General features: G+C 36.6%; 1 protein-coding gene across 2 annotated transcripts; it reads left to right on the top strand.

The window, feature by feature from the left end:
* The first annotated feature begins 61 nt into the window (after window positions 1-61).
* On the top strand, window positions 62-16,041 carry CZH5orf34 (chromosome Z C5orf34 homolog). Of its 2 annotated transcripts, XM_048048418.2 has the most exons (14): window positions 62-352; window positions 2,340-2,456; window positions 2,832-3,658; window positions 3,834-3,923; window positions 7,350-7,996; window positions 8,600-8,701; window positions 10,150-10,273; window positions 10,902-10,993; window positions 11,213-11,282; window positions 11,578-11,748; window positions 12,815-12,903; window positions 13,665-13,757; window positions 14,540-14,580; window positions 15,378-16,041. In XM_048048418.2, the coding sequence occupies exons 3-14, from the start codon at window positions 3,464-3,466 to the stop codon at window positions 15,569-15,571; spliced, it is 1,908 nt and encodes a 635-aa protein (XP_047904375.2). In that variant the 5' UTR covers window positions 62-352; window positions 2,340-2,456; window positions 2,832-3,463; the 3' UTR covers window positions 15,572-16,041. The 2 variants fall into 2 exon arrangements, with proteins under 2 accessions (XP_047904375.2, XP_066844919.1); XM_066988818.1 differs by lacking the exon at window positions 8,600-8,701 and having other exon boundaries at window positions 2,340-3,658.
* Window positions 16,042-16,057: the final 16 nt, after the last annotated feature.

The raw sequence follows: 16,057 nt of genomic DNA, 5'->3' as shown, positions 1-16,057 counted from the left end.
ACACTCCTTTTTTCTTTAAAGTACACAGATACAGAGAAGATTATCTTTTAATATAGATTGGACACACAAAATTCATAAAATGACAATACTAGTCATAAGATTTATATTAGCACTTCAAAGCCTGGATGAAAATCCAGAAACAAGAAAAGTATAAATAGTTTTCAGATAGATACTTCACACAGACACATCTCTGACTTTAAGTTGTGCATAATTTTCTTACAAAATTTTTAATTCAAATGTAGGTCAGTCTTCTTCATTACTTCAGAAGTAAATGTCTTGTAGAAAACAGATTGCTGAAAATGGAAAATCTCAATAGTATGACCACGGAACAAGGATTCACCTATGCATGATAGTAAGTTAATAGTGTCTTCAAGGGGCTCTGCCTTTTATGTTTAATTTTACATTTCTTGTTTAGTGTCTTTCTATCAGAAGTAACAGTCTGACTCTGGATGTATCTAGATGATACATCCTGTCAGCTTTTGGGGACAGTTAATCTTAGATGTAGATATAAGAAAGAAATATTGTAAGTCATCCTGTATAAAAATGTTTGAATTAGGAATTGTATATTTTAAGCAATTCAGATCAAGGTTTGCAAAACAGGCTTTTCCTATTTTTCCAGCAAAAATATTGAAAGCTCTGCATTGGGATGTTAATTCAAAACAGCGGAGAAGTTGGTGTTCTGTGCACACGTGAACATTTGTAAGAGCTATAGACGTGTGTTGCAGTAAGGAGAAAATGGTTTTAACTCTCCTCTACTGATTAAGGAAAAACAAGATCATGTTTGCCTTAAACATTTTAACTATCTTTCCTATTTGTCTTAAATCTCACAGGAGACTAATACAAATTAGTGAGGATGGAATGAGATGAGGGAGCAAATGAATAAAGCAGCTTTTGTATTGTAACCATCACTTTTTGCTGCTTGTCTGCCCAATTTTAACTGCCAGTAGCTCTTCTGTGTATCATAGAGGTGCGTCTGTGGGGGTTTAAGGATGATTTCAGCTACACTTAAGCATTTTCAAATTAATAGTGCACTGTGCAATGGTGCTTTTCATTTACTGTTCTGATGAAAAAGCCTTTGAAAAGATATTTTCTTTTTATTTTTTTCTTCATAGTGGCAAGCCAATGAAGTCACAGAAACATGGAAATTAAACTTCAGGGGAGAAGTTAAGCCAACTTTTTAAGCACTAGCTCTGCAAAGAAAGATTCTTTGCATTTGAGTTCGTGCATGTGACTAAGCAGTTAGTTTCACACATCATGAAAAGTATGCACAATATTTGCCACTCTTGACAAACCAATTGTGAGTTAACAAATGTTTAATATGAGAAAATATCACTGCTTGAAGTCACTTCATGCTGGGCTGAAAGATGGGTCACTTTGCATTCTGTTTGCTTTTGAATGAGTTACATATTCAGAAACCTTTACTCAGTAATTTCCTTTCACATCTGCTAACTTTTGCTACTAACCTACTTTTTTATTAGGAAAAACATTATCAGTAGGTTTTTTGAACATTGGTTTTAAGTGTAATTGTAGCACTGTAGCACTACAGACAGAAGTAACTGGCTTAGTTACATCAGGTATCACAGATTATGTGTAGTTGGGATTTTTTTAAGCAGCATCTATTATGGCACTGAGCTTTGGTGACACTTGCTCTGGATTGTAATACTTTTTATTTCTCTCGGGGCCAGTATTTCCATCTCTAAATGTTCTGCCTTTCTCTCCTTTCTACACAGAACTCATTTATGCAATTAGCGATAGCTCAAGTTTGCAACTTTGCTTCTCTTTGACACAATTATAGTTCTAATTATCCATGTCATGTGCGTGGTTCCTACTAGTTGATTTAAGTACAGAAAAATGCCATTCCAGCCAAAAGTTGAGAACAGTATTGTATGTGTATGTAAACATATTCCTGAATTGCTTCTGTCACATCTACTTCAGTCTACTTGACCTGCTTCCACAGCTTCCAAGTTTAGGGTTCCTACCTTACCACAGAAATTGCCAGAAAAAAAATATGCATCTTCCATAGATAAAAAAAAAAATAGAGCAGAGAACTATTATTATTTGTGTTTTAAATGATTGAATACAAATAATTAAAAGCTCAACCAGGACTAGAATCTGCAATTCTGAACCCTAGTCCAGTTCTATCAAGTCTTATACTTGGTTACTTTAAAACCAATTGTCTTTACACTGCTAGATTTTACAATAAAAGGGATAAAAATAATATATAATCTAAAAATATACTCTGAAACTTGCTTCAGGCAAGTATAATGCAGAAAAATAGTAATTAAAAACAGTATTACAAATAGAACCAGATTTATTTCTGTGCATGCTTGTATCTGTAGCCACTTGACTGGAAGCTGACCTTCCCTCTGAGGCTGCTTTTTCAACAGAGGATGGAAATTTGTCCTGTACACAATTCCATGGTCACATATTGATCTAAGAAACCTGTACTTTCAAAGGTAAGGAATGATTTTTACAGCTAGATGAACAATGTGATCTAGAGTGGCATTTTATGGCAAAGGATCTTGAATTACATTTACTTAGTGCTTTAACCAGGCATTGGTAATGAATTGTTCTTTAACTGCAAACTGTCATTCTATTTAAAATAGCTTTGATTAAACTGTAAAGGTGGATGGTGGTGGTGATGTATGTATCTTCCAAAAGGCAAATTATAAATTGGCCTTTGGGAAATTAATCTGTCAAATCTTTATTCAGCTAGGGCTTCTGAGATTCTGCTACGACTAAGTACATGGATTAGATTTCAGTATATGTATGTAAAACAGCAGTCACAAGAGAAATATTTATTTGTAATCTGTCTTTGGGCTATGTTGTAGATCGGCAATCTGCCTTCTCAATCCTGTCACCCAAGCCGCCTCCTCATTTTCCAGAGATGTTAACGTGGAGGAAATGAATTAACGAATTACTCAACCGCTTACAGGCTGAAGGGGGGAGGGCAAGGACGAACACCAGCAGGTACTGCTGCAACAGTTCTCCAGGCAGCTGCCCTCTGTGCAAACACACGTGTCGAAAGATGCCTGTCTTAAAGTAGCACAGTAACCAGTAAGCAGTCAGGGCATCCATTCTGCAAATTTTCATTTTTGGATTTTAACCCACATAATTCTCTTTCCTCGTTATCGAAAGCCACGACTTCAAACAGCAATAAGCTCTGTTTATAGACCTATCCGTTTCCGTTCTTGTCTTATCCGCCCGCTTTTCTCACAGCCCCCCTGCCAAGCCTGGAGAAACCGGCGCCTCAGAAACGCCGCCACAAACAAACACAGCGGGCGCGGCGGCCGCCTGGCCAGCACCGCAGGCTGGAGCCACATAGAGGGGCTGTTACCGCCAAACAGCCATATTTAAATAAATAAATAAATAAACAAAGAATTAAAACGGCCGTGTATGCTGAGGGAGCTGAGCGGCCCGGCCCTGCCTTTCCCGCCTGGCGGGCCGCCCTCCCTCGGTCGCCATGGCGGCGGGGGGCCTGATGGCGCTGCTCGGGGACGGCTCTGTGGAGGTGCGCTGCGCGGGGGGCGCCCGCCTCGTGCTGTCGCCTTGCGGCTCCGAGTACCTGTACGAGGAGGCGCTGCCCGCCGCCGCACACCCCCTGCAGCCGGCAGAGACCTGCCGCCGACGGGTCGCCTTCGTCCTCAGCGCCCACAGGGTACGTGGCGGCCGGGGAGAGAGATGGGACGGGCAGAGGAGCGGGGCGGGGGGCGCCTCCGAGAGGTGCGGGGCATTGCCTCAGCCCTCCTAAGTAAGGGAGGAGGGCTCGGTCTGCTAACGCCTCTAGAAAACCCGTGATAGTACAGTTTGTTTTTGTCTTCTTGTTTAATTAGGAACAAGTTGCACGAGCTCTAAATTTCCGGAACAAGTTTTCCTCTCGGCCGTTCTTACCTTCACGTCTTATATCCCCAGAAAGAAAGACTGTAAGTTTTATACACACAACGCTTCTGTAAACTGAGCTGCCCTGGTAGTCTGACAAAGTGGGCTTACAGAATTGTACGCACGTGTGTATGAGTACAGGCCTTGAAGACCAAGAGCATACTGTTTGGTTCATACATTTCTCAACACACTTAGAATACTGCCATTTCAAATTACAGTTTTAAATTTTGCTTAGTCTTTTAACCTTAGTCCTGCATATCCTTTACAGCTGAACAGTACAGATTTCACCCGGTCTTAGTAAGACTAAAATCCAGATATTTCATGTTCTTTGAAAGACTGATAAATCACCTGGACTGATAAATCACCTGACATTCCATTAGCAGCACACTTCATGCTAACGTTTATTTGTTAAACATTGACTATCAGTACATACTTACAGCAGTCAGACCTTAACAGTCATATCATGTATGCACTGTGCATGTACACAGAGCTGATGCTCTGCTGTGTGCAATAGTGGGTAACCTCCCACCTTCTACTGGTTCAGGATCTTCTTCTGTAACATGGCTGAGTTTCTAGGCAGTTCCTAACCATACTTTCCACCTGCACTACCTGCTTCAGGATGCTGAGGCATAACTTTCCAAAGCCACAGTAAGCGGCTTTTTTTGCTGGGCTCTTTTTCTCTTGGTTTAGCCACAACTGCTTTCCTTAAAGCAAGAATGGTAGAAGAAGAATGGTAGCTTCTGATGTTGTACTCCCTTCCTGACCAGTAATTTACAATCAGCTTGTTTTTCTGTGCCCTCTGTTTTTCACCAGTGCCCATATTTTCAAGGCCTTTGCTGTTTGCCACACTTAAGCTGTACAATATAGCAAGAGATACCAGCTATCAAGCTCCAAGTACACACAGCAAGTTCACATAACAAGGTGGTCACGAGCCTAACAAGCCACTCTGGCACCTGGCACGAGTTATCTTAAGGCACAGTTAGCATAAGGTCTGTGACCTGTTACTAGCAGTGATGATACTATTTTTATAGGGCTGCTGCGTACAAAAATGCATCTACAGTTACACTGTATTACTTCACTTATGCTTAAATTCAAACCAATGCCGTTCACTTAGGCTCTGTTTGGCCATGCTGACCATCTGTGTCTAGGAAGCTTGACAAGGGGGATCCTGTCAGTTAAGTGGATTGCTTAGAGCTGTACATAGTTTTGAACGTGCAGATTAACCATAAATCTATTCAGCAGTAGTTGTATATTTTGTTGTGTTTGTTGTTGTTGATGATAATGATGATGTTGCTTGTTTGTTTTGTTTTTAATATCTAGTTCATTTCCTAGAAATTTGTAGCATGTGATATATTGCTATCAAAGAGTATGTTTTCAGTCAGTCATTACACCAATATCTCATTCCTAGTGGTAATAGTCAGGTCAGAGCCCATCCTTCTGGATGTAAAGTTAGGATTGCTTTTCCTCATTTATATCACATTCCATTTATCTCCACTAAATAGTTATCTGCAGCCTTATTGAGCGGTCCCTTGAATTTTTTAGGGTCCTTTTGCAATTCTTTATGGTCAATTTTCATTTTTAGCTGGTCCTAAATACCTTTGGCAGATGTTTTCACCTTGCTAATACACTCCTGTTTCATTTTTACTGGACTCTGGACAGAAGTATGATCCTGGTTTGATTTAAGATCAGTGCTGTGGTTTAACCTGGCAGGCAGCTCAGCACAATACTGCTGTTTGCTCACTGTCCATGCCCCCAGTGGGATGAGGAAAAGAATCAGGGAGAAAAACAAAGTAAAATCTATGGGTTGATGTAAAGACAGCTTAATAGGAAATAAATGAATGAACGAATACGCAAAATAACTCATGCATAATGCTGTTGCTCACTACCTGCTGACCAATGCCCAGACAGTCCCCAAGCAGTCATGTTGTCCCTGTTCCCCCCGCCCTAGCTGACTCCCCCCTGTCTTATTGTTCAGCATGAAGCCAGACGATGTGGGTCACCCCTTTGGCTAGCCTGGGCCCGCTGTCCTGGTTGTGTCCCCTCCAGCTCCTGGTGTACCCCCAGTCCCCTTGCTGACAGGGCTGCACACAAGGAGCTGAAATATTCTGGGCTCTATGAAAACACGACTCCGCAGCAACTAACACATCGGTGTGCTATCAGCATTATTCTCATCCTAAATCCAAAGCACAGCACCACACCAGCTACAATGAACAAACTAACTCTGTCCCAGCTGAAACAGCAAACAGTCAAGTGAGACAAAGTTGATTAAACTGAATTAATACTCTTTTGCTAAGAGATTTTTTTCAGACCTTATTTGAAGTGGGTTTGCATTTCTTTGTTCATGTAGGATCCAGTACTTTACCTGGAGTCTCCAAAGGAGAGCAGAGTAAGAATATTTCCTGTGCAGTGATCAGGCATAATGACGATGCAAACAAATATATGTCCTTTTAGGGCAGAACTTTGCAGATGCCTAGAAAAACACTCTCTATCTTGACTTTTTTTTTTTTTCTTTCAGAATGTGATTAGTGCATTTTCTAAATTGTATTTAGCTATACCACCTCTTTGGGCAAAGCTATAACCTGGGCATTGAGGTAGATGCAGTGTTTGTTTGGAGCAATTTGTCGAGAATCATCTGCTTCATCTTTACAGAAGAGATTGCACAAGGGTGTACTCTGTGAAAATGTTTCTTATTTATTTTGGACAAAAGTTCTAATTGAAGTAGCAAGCTGCGCTATGAGAAAGTGCAGCTTACTGGAGTAAGATGAGGCTACTCTTTGGAGAATTCTGAAATCCTATATAAGTGTCTAAAACCATTGTCATATTTCAAATTATCCTTCAGAAATACATTCTATCCACATTCCAGCAATAGCTGTGTAACTTTATCTTCAGTACTGTGTGATTAAGTAAGTTTACTGTGCTGCAAATGCTTTCTGTTTTGGTAAGAACAAATACATTTCAGTTTTGGTAAGAGCATGTAAAGGTACATTACATGCCATTTTACAGGCTTAATTTTATAAATAGAAGAATTCAGACTATGTGGCATTTCAGTGTACACAATTTTAATATGGACTTTGCATGAACTCCACTGATAACAGATATGATCAGCATAATGATCTTGATCACTTCCTGATCTTGAGCTTTCTCCTCAGTGTTTCTTAAAAAGTTTGAAATAGCTGTCAGTGGGCAGTTATGCCTGGTCAGTTGGCCATGCATCTTTCTGGTTTATGAATGGGTATTAAATTATAAGCATATTGCTAGAAATAATCCTGTTAGAACAGGAGGAAGATGATTTGAATGACAGATATCCTGAGTTCATGGGTACAAATAAATACAGACTAATGTTTCATGCCATACGTCAGCGTGCAGAAGACATGAATTATTTCAAAAAATTCACAATCCCACCATTGTAATTTCTGGCAAGCATGTAAATTTTATTTTGAAGCACATTTCAACCCTTTTTCTTGTATTAGATTCTTTTCAGTGATATCTTAGAAGTTAGATGGCCTGACCCTGTTACTGCTGACCTGACGAGATGTATAAAGAATGGCAATGTGAAGATCTCCTCATTGGATGGTTATGCCCACCTTTACCTGTCAGAATTGCAGCAAGAATTTACTGTGGAGTTCTTATGCAAAGTCAGCCAACCATCTGCAGCGTATTCACATTCCTCTCAGAAGAACAGCAACTATCAAAATGAAGATCAGTATGGAAAATCAAGTAAAAATTCTCTTCCAGAAATGTTATCAAAACAAACGAGAGTAGAAAATAGAAAGAATGAACATGGCAGTGCTGAAGGAAAATACAGAGAACCAACCAAACCAAAAGACCAAAAAGACAGAGATAGAGTTCGTATGTTTTGTACAAATTGTTCTTATGAATACGCATGGGTTACACAGTGTTGGTCTGTTTCCTCGTACCCAGAAGAATGGAAATACCCTTTGTCTTTGGCATTAATGTGCTATAACTTACATACTGTTAAGACTGAAATGAAAAGATGTGAGGGAAATAACCATACATCTATAGGAGCAGATGTTTTAATAGACCCCAAAGCGTGTGAAGCAGTATCTCGTTTGCCTGCAGCTTTGCCACTAAGCTGCAGAGCACCACATTTACACAGGTAATTTATAAACTGTTTGCGTCTTAGTTGTTAACATATGTCTACAATTCTGAACTTCAACCTTTAGCAAAATAACCGAAATCTAACTGTAAGAAATAAAAGAAAAAATACCATCATACCTTATTTTATTAGCAACTTCTTGAAACATGGAATTTGTGAAACCAGCATTCTTTATCCTACTGTCAAGGAATAAAAACTAATTAGTCCAGAGGGAAAAAAAATATTTCTGACATGCTGTGTAAATGAAAAAGAGAGTACTGAAAAAGAACACTGCTGGGGTTTGAGTTTCTGTTTTTGTTTCGGTTCTGAATAGATGATACTTCTGAAGTGGGACAGTGACATATATTCTCTGTCAGCCCTGCTAAAAGTAGTTGAATAAATAATTGTAGATTTGAGAAAATAAATTTGGTAACTAGGAACTAGTTAGTAGTTAGGTATCCTAGGAACTAGAGGACATTGGAAATATGTGGCCTATTTTCTTTTGAATAGTTGTGCATGCATCTGTTTTGGTATAGAAAAATATTTCTGTTTAGGATAAAGAAATGATTACCAGCCTAGAAAAAAAAAAAACACATTCAATCTTACTGATTGTATTTTATACAGGTGGAGTTTCTGTGACTTTTTTCTACAAAAAAAGCAAGATTCTGGAAAGTATTCATACCCTCAGCTAATTGAAATTGTATGGTGCGAAGGTATTTTTTATAGGTATGAAGGAAGTCATGCATTTCATTTTTGGAAGACTTCATTTGTATGGGAATTAAACTTCAAGATAAAATGTCTTACTTTGTCCCTTTCCCATTCCTTTAGACATTGTACACAATTTTTATGGAAGATTCTATTAATTGCTGCCATTTGTTTGTTCTTAGAGCTTGAAGACAGAGCTTAAAATTTGCTTCACATTCTCTAATAGAGTGTAGTTCCAGGTCTGAAAGCGGGTATGCCTGAAACAAAGATTTTGAAACCATATTTAAGGCTTTTAAAGAAGTGATCTGATTTCTTAGAGACTTAACTAGACAACTGTAACTTCCACAGATTTCACTGACAACTATAGTGCTTTTTTTTTTTTTTGCTTTCTTTTTTTTTTTTTTTCAAATTACATCACTTCTGTTGATGCTAAAGATTTCACGTTTTAGAAATGCTTGTCTTGGTGACCTATGTAATTCCGTCTTGGTGACCTATGTAATTCCCATGTTACAGGCAGCTAAACTCTACTGTGGATTTTCCTGGCAAATCAGCATGTCTGTATGTTTTCGTTTGTTTTTAAATAAGATTTTTTGTAAAATAGGCTCTTCAAATCTGTTATACAAACTTTGAAAGTGCCACAGTTGCTATCAGCATTCAAAAGTTTTTGGTAAAAATATAATCATTCTTTAAAGCTTTCATCTTTCTGCCATATGCTCTGTTTTTGTTTTTTTTTTTCTTTTTTTTTCTCAGTGGAATTTCTGAATTTTTGTCTCATCTGAACAAAGTTTTTGTTAGTGTTTTCAGTACTATAACTTATTTCTTTGGAAGTATGGTGAGTAGCGATACTTAATCTTATAAGACCCAGTAATACTTAAAGTCCCATTACTGAAGTTTTGGCATCTGACCACATAGTACAGAACTGAGTCATTAAATAAGCTTAACGCTCCAAGATCACAAGAAAAAGACTGGCAATCTTAGTGAAAACAAACCAAACAAACAAACCAAACCAAAAAAAAAAAAAAAAGAAAAGAAAAGAAAACCCCAGGTGCAGCAGAAATGAAGACGTTGGTTATTTAGGAAGCATTCAGTTCTACAGCTTTTTTTTTTTTTTTTTTTTTCTGTGTACACCTGTTAGGGCTGGTCCCCTGAAAATAATATCTTTTTCCTTCTTGTGCATTGCTATATTTTGTGTTCAGCGGAATGGGCATTGGACATCTTTTGTGAGATACCTACCTTAACACAAGGCTCTCCTTCTGAACATGCTAATCCCATCCCCACCTCCACCCTGCAAAAACGACTTCGTAATGCTAATCGTCAAAAAAATAATTGGTATGCCCTGATGTTTGTGAAACAGTAGAAAATTTTTCTTGTGAGAGTTGTTGAAAATGTTTGTGTTTAGTGCTTTCTTCTGTACTGTGTATTGATACAGCATTTTAAATACTTGTTAAAAGTCTTGTTATTTCTCTTAGATTTATCCATGGCAAAAGAAACATTGCAGAAATTTATCCTGGTGATGAATCATTTTTCAAGTCTGAAGGAGCTTTTTTGGGAAACTACTTCGTGCATTATGTAATCCAGAAAGGAACAAACAAGGTAGGAATAAAACTGTTTAAAAATATGTTCAGAATTCCTTCAATTTAGCAGCTATGTTTTAAGACATTTGGATATGTAGTCTAAAGTCAAGACCCTACATTGTTGTTCAGGTAATTCTACTTTGTTTTCAAGTGATTAGTTTTTTTAGCATGGCTGTTACTCCACTTCTATTTCTTAACTTTATCCTTTTTAAACAAAAAAAAAAAAGTTTGTTGAGTCGTGTGCGCTAATTTCAATGTTTTTTTTCTTCTGTTCTTAGATTTGGATATTTTTATTTTTAAAGCAGCATAAAGGATCAATGCTGTACCCTTTGAACCTAGCCTCTAACTTGTAGTAAAACTTAGTTACTCAGTAATGAACTATACTCCCTGATAAAATAACCTATTGGTCCATGTTGAGTGTATGAAAACTGTGAATGTGCCTTAGACTTAAGGGATGGATACAACTGCATTTTTTGTTTGTGTGTTTATTTTAACTTTTCAAGGAGATACCTGTCTTCTGGGATGAATTTAAATGTGGTTAGAGTTGTCTGGGAGGTCAGAAATTTCATCTCTTTCAAGATTATAAATAGTTTTGTCATGCTACAGTACCTATAAATAACTCCTGTTTCTTCTGCTCTTTACTGCAGAGAGAAGAAAAGATGTATTCAGTAAACAGTCTTCCTCCTGATGTACCAGGAAGTCCATATTCTATATCCTCCATCATTACTCAGGCAACCAAGTAACTTATTTTTCTCCTTCATTGTTGTTACATTAACTCCTCTAACTGTAAAAGGACAGTAATTAAAATTACATGTGATACTTATTATTAAGTATGAAAATTAAACAAATTTATAATATCACTGGGGACATCTGTAACTTACAGAACAAAGATCACAACTGTGTAGGAGATACTAAAGTAAGGACAAAATGCTTAATATTTAATACTTTTTTTCCTCAGAATCCTTCAGTACTGCTACAAGACTAAACTATCATTAATTCATAACTATCATCTCTGCTGCTGGAAGATGGTATGTAGCTGAAGATTTATAAATCTTCCCATGTTACAAAGATGACTGCATGTGCTATAGGGAGTAGGGCCAGTTCTAGAAGGAAAAATCATGAGCATATCCTGTATGCAAAGATGAAAAGGTATATAACTGGGAACCATCACCACAGACTGTTAAGGTGAATTGGTGAAGCAGAAAGCAATGAATTGCATGATAAAGAGAGATGCTTGTGGTCTAGAAAAACATGAAAATCTGGGAGAGATACAACCAGTTGTGACATTTCCTCTTTTTTTTTTATGTATTTGTTTGGTTCTAGGTGCCTGAGACAGACGGACGGGAAATGTTGCCTGTTTTGCTGGATGAAAAGGTTATTCCCAGCATTGGAAGACTTCTTGTATACTCAGACTATAAAGTCCATGCTACTTTTAGGGATGGAATCACCTTGAATATGGTCTGGGATTTCAGCTCTGGCTGGAGAAAGATTCAGGTAACTCATGGCTTATAGAAATGACTATTCTTAAAACTCTTCATTAAAAAGTGTTATTAGGAAACTAATGGGGAAAGTAAATCAAGAGTTTTTCTGTCTATAAAATACAAACTGAGCTCTTTTGATAGAGTCATGATTCAAAGCAGTTTTCTGCCATGGCTTACTCTCAAGCTGGTATAATAGACATAGAACTACACAGAACTACATGAAGATAGCACCATGTATTGCGAGTATTTTACCCAGAAACTGAGGAAGAAAAATATTCTAGTGCATAATTCATGCCTAAAAGGTAAATAAAACTGTATCCTTTTAAAAAGTCACTCATATCAGTGTAACATGGGAGCGTTTCTTTGGTGGTGGTGGTGCTGGTGTTATTTCAAAATATCTATAATTGAGCAACTGAGTAGTGACAAATTGCTCAGGAATAACCTTGTGGATATGGTATTACATATTTTTTCGATAATTTTTTTGATCTACTTAACATTGAAGTAAAAAGATTATGTTGACTTTTGCACTACAAAGTGGTGAAAATGGCAATGGTGGTAAAATGACACTACAGAGAAAATTATGTCAGAATGGAATTTAAAGTTGACTGCTGAGATTTTTGGCTTCCACTCTTTGCTTTTACCCTATGGTGACTAGACACAAAAAGATGTTCCTGAGGATATGTGTACTATAAACAATTAAAGTGCGATACTTAGTTTCTTAAAAGATACTGTAACTTTATGATGTGAGCCAGCTCAAATCTGTACACTCATTAATGATAAAAGTAGGAAGAAGTGAAAGTACTACAGATTTGGAAACATCCCTACACGTTTTTAGAGATAATTTATTCTCAAATAGCACAAAAACTAGTATTAGTCCATGCCAGGTTTTCCTTTTTTTCCCCCCACATTTGTGATAGCAGACTATAAGAAACTTATAGCAAAAGACAAACTTTAACTGTTTAAAGTGGAGTGTTCACAGATAATTTAATTATTAAATTAGCAAATGTTATTCACTTGCCTTTTTTTTTTCTTTAGACTGCAGCAGAAAATTAATACTAATAATTTTTTTTCCTTCTAAGGTAAATGAAAATGTAGGTTGGTGTAAGCTAACTACTCCTGATGGGGTACAGCAGCTAATAAAAATAAGCCATCCTGGAATCTATGAAAGGTATAAGTAATTTAAACAATTTAAAGTTAAATATTAAAGAATTCTAAGCAAACCCTTTTATACGAAGAAATGCTTTTTACTGGAAATACATTGGAGGAAAGAAAAAAAGCCCAAACACATAATGATAAAAAACACGTAACTGGCTAAGATTCAGGACCTGTATGACTCAGGATCACTGCATACAGTCATTTCAATATAATTGTTATGGAAATGCAATGTCTTTTAAAAAAATAAAATCAACTAACCTCAAACTAGAGCTCCAACTTGGCACTTAAATCATTGGGTAAGCAAAAAAATATCTTTGTGCTGTATAAAGCTGGCATCTAGAGCTGAAAAGCACTTTATCCAATTTTTGCTTTATTACAGATATTGACCTCTGCCTACAGATTGCTTTCTCTAATCTGCTTGCTCTAATTGCAGCCTTATTATGCAAATCATCAGAAGCTTACTCTGCTGCATTTTAGCAAGCAGATATGCACACACAAAAATTAACATTTGTACAGTATTCATTTCAAATCAGATGGCTTTGTTATAATTTTCTGTGACTGTATAGATTTAAATATGAAGGATATTCTTTTAAAAAAGTGTGAATCCAAAAAGGGCAAAGAAACAGGGAAAAGGCTAGACTTTTAGTCATGGTTTTTTTTTTTTTTTTTTTCTGAATCCAGGTTCATTGCTTAATGCCTTTTTTGTTTGTTTGTTTCTATCTTGAATTAACAGTGTATCTCTCATCTAAATAACTTTTTTTTTCATGTTAACAGATATATCGCAACAGTAATAGAATGGTGCAGAAGTTTGAATGAAAGCAAAGAAATTCCTGGATATACCGCACACTCTGTAACTGAAGAAAATTGGTACTCATTTTTATGCTAAATAATGTTGAAAATAAAACTCAAAAAGACTATAAACTCTGAATTTTATAGACAGCATTTCCTAAGGATCCAAAAAGAAAACTGTAAATCCTTTTATTTTGTGTGACTTCATATTTCTCTGTTGGAACTTAAAATGTACAGTAAATTGAATTCTAGGTGAAGTTTGTTTCATGTTGCTTCTGCCTGCCTTATTTAAAAAATGGAGTTATGGTGACCTTGCCAAATATTACCATAAGATCAATGTTATAGAAATAACATCTTGCAAAGTGAAAATGAGGAACTAGACTAAGAAAGGCAACTTTTAACAGAACAGCAAGCTGTCCAAAATAGTACTTTGAACTTTTAAATGACATCTGGATCTGTTATGTATTTGTCCTTCTTAATAAATGCTACTGACCAAAGGTCTAGTGATACCGTATGCTTACATAATCAGATATTACAAATGCGATATATGAATCTGATTACAGATTCACTTATCACATTATAGCAGATGCAGTAGATGATGAAACAAAAATTTTATCTATATTTACACACATAAATATACAGCAAGGAGACTATTTTTAGAGCTGAGCCTTGATTTTTATAAACAAATGATTGACAAATGCAGCCATTGATTAGTATTATGAAAAAAATGTTTTTTTTTTCACTTAGAGTTCTCTTTCTAATTTTCTGTATTTCTGAGAATTGAAATTAAAATGGTGTACAAAAGTATGGTGGAGAAACTTTTTAGATACTATGATAAAAATCGTTATTTTCTTGGACAGGTCTGCTGATGCTGAGCTTGAAAAAATACGGAGATTTAACTGTATCCTTTTGAAAGCCGTGAAGATTTTCACTTTGATATTCAGTTGTTCATCTGTATTCATCTGTATTGTTCATCATGTATTCAGACCTGCATTTTCAGAACTTAAGAAGCTCTCTATTCTGTTCTCATCTGCTTTTCACTGTTTTACCTGCTTCTTAAAAGCACCTTTTTAAGTCACTTACAGTTATCTCATTAATCTTGTTCAATTCCTTTACAACAGCACTGGAAATAAAAACAAAAACAGAGTACAAAACAAAAATAAAATCATTAACAAAGTAGGGAATTCCTATAATGGGTATTGCATTTCACTATTCATTATATATAATATCTATATTATGAATAGATTATATATTCATTTCACTAAAACCATCTGCTAATCTGTTCTTGAAAGAGGAATGGTACAATTGCCTTTTGGCATGTTGTTGCAATAAGATACTGTCTTGTGTATCATCTACCTCAGGACTGTCCAACCAGCTCAGAAAGTATGCAGTGCTCTATTTTCTTAAAGGCAGTGTAAACCTCTCTTTATGCTAGCTTTTAATTTTATTAGGATGAAAAAACATACATGCTATGAAACTGTGCAACGTAACATCAGTTTTCTTTAAATTAACTATTGGGCAAATAGAAGCCTTAGTTAAAGACATTTTCTAGAAACATTAGCATTTTCTAGTTTTATGTAATTACTGTGGTATGAAATGTGAGCCTCTGTAATGCACAATGATGATTATGATATGGCAAAGCATTTTTCTCATTATTAGGAGGGAGGCTTTGAATTTTTCTTGACAAACTCATGCTAGATTTATTGGATAATAGCAATGTTCCAGAAAGGACATCTGCTGCAAAAACCAATCCATCTACAATTGCCGTTGGAAAAACAGAAAATAGGAGTGATACTGAAGAACTCAATGAAGGGTGCATCCTGAAGGCTTTGGAAAAAACCTCTAAAATAATTCAAGATATTGAATCTCTGCTTGCTGCTTCTGGGAAGTGAAGATCTGTAATACGTTGTATCCTCCTAGGAGCTGTCCCAGCTACATCTGAAGAGGCTTTGAAGTGTAAGAGGGATGAAGGATGAGACGGCAGCAGTTAAATGCCTTGCCAGACCAGCAACATGTGTAATTTGTTATCGTAATACCGCAATTGTATAATGTGGATAGGCAAAAATTAGGGGCCAAACAGTGGGGCACTGCTGGATAAATATCAGGGAGCTGACCTGACAGTGCTACGTCTGAGTGTACGAGTGTCTGAGTTGTGTAGCTTTGTAGAGGTTTGTGTGACCAACCTGATTAAAACTTGTCGGGGTAACTTGGGGGAGGCGTTTTAATGGTAAAAACATGCTTTTGTCCAGAAACTTACACCAAGTAGTTAAGTTTTAAAGTCACCCCAAGAACTCCATATTGGATAAGGTTGCCCAGACGATTTATACCTATTGTTTTCTAATAAAAGGCGTGTTTTTAGTCAGTAGCATTGTGGATTT

The sequence above is a fragment of the Anser cygnoides genome, chromosome Z, assembly GCF_040182565.1.
Source record: "Anser cygnoides isolate HZ-2024a breed goose chromosome Z, Taihu_goose_T2T_genome, whole genome shotgun sequence".
Taxonomy (NCBI): domain Eukaryota; kingdom Metazoa; phylum Chordata; class Aves; order Anseriformes; family Anatidae; genus Anser; species Anser cygnoides.
The sequence above is the reverse complement of the archived record's forward strand: the minus strand, read 5'-3'. Positions and strand labels throughout refer to the sequence as shown.

Excerpts from the sequence above, each read along its gene's own strand:
- CZH5orf34 (XM_048048418.2), top strand. The coding sequence starts at position 3,464 with ATGGCGGCGGGGGGCCTGATGGCGCTGCTCGGGGACGGCTCTGTGGAG. Across the intron at positions 10,994-11,212 it reads ATCATTACTCAGGCAACCAA|AATCCTTCAGTACTGCTACA; the intron begins GTAACTTATTTT and ends TTTTTTCCTCAG. Across the intron at positions 12,904-13,664 it reads CATCCTGGAATCTATGAAAG|ATATATCGCAACAGTAATAG; the intron begins GTATAAGTAATT and ends TCATGTTAACAG.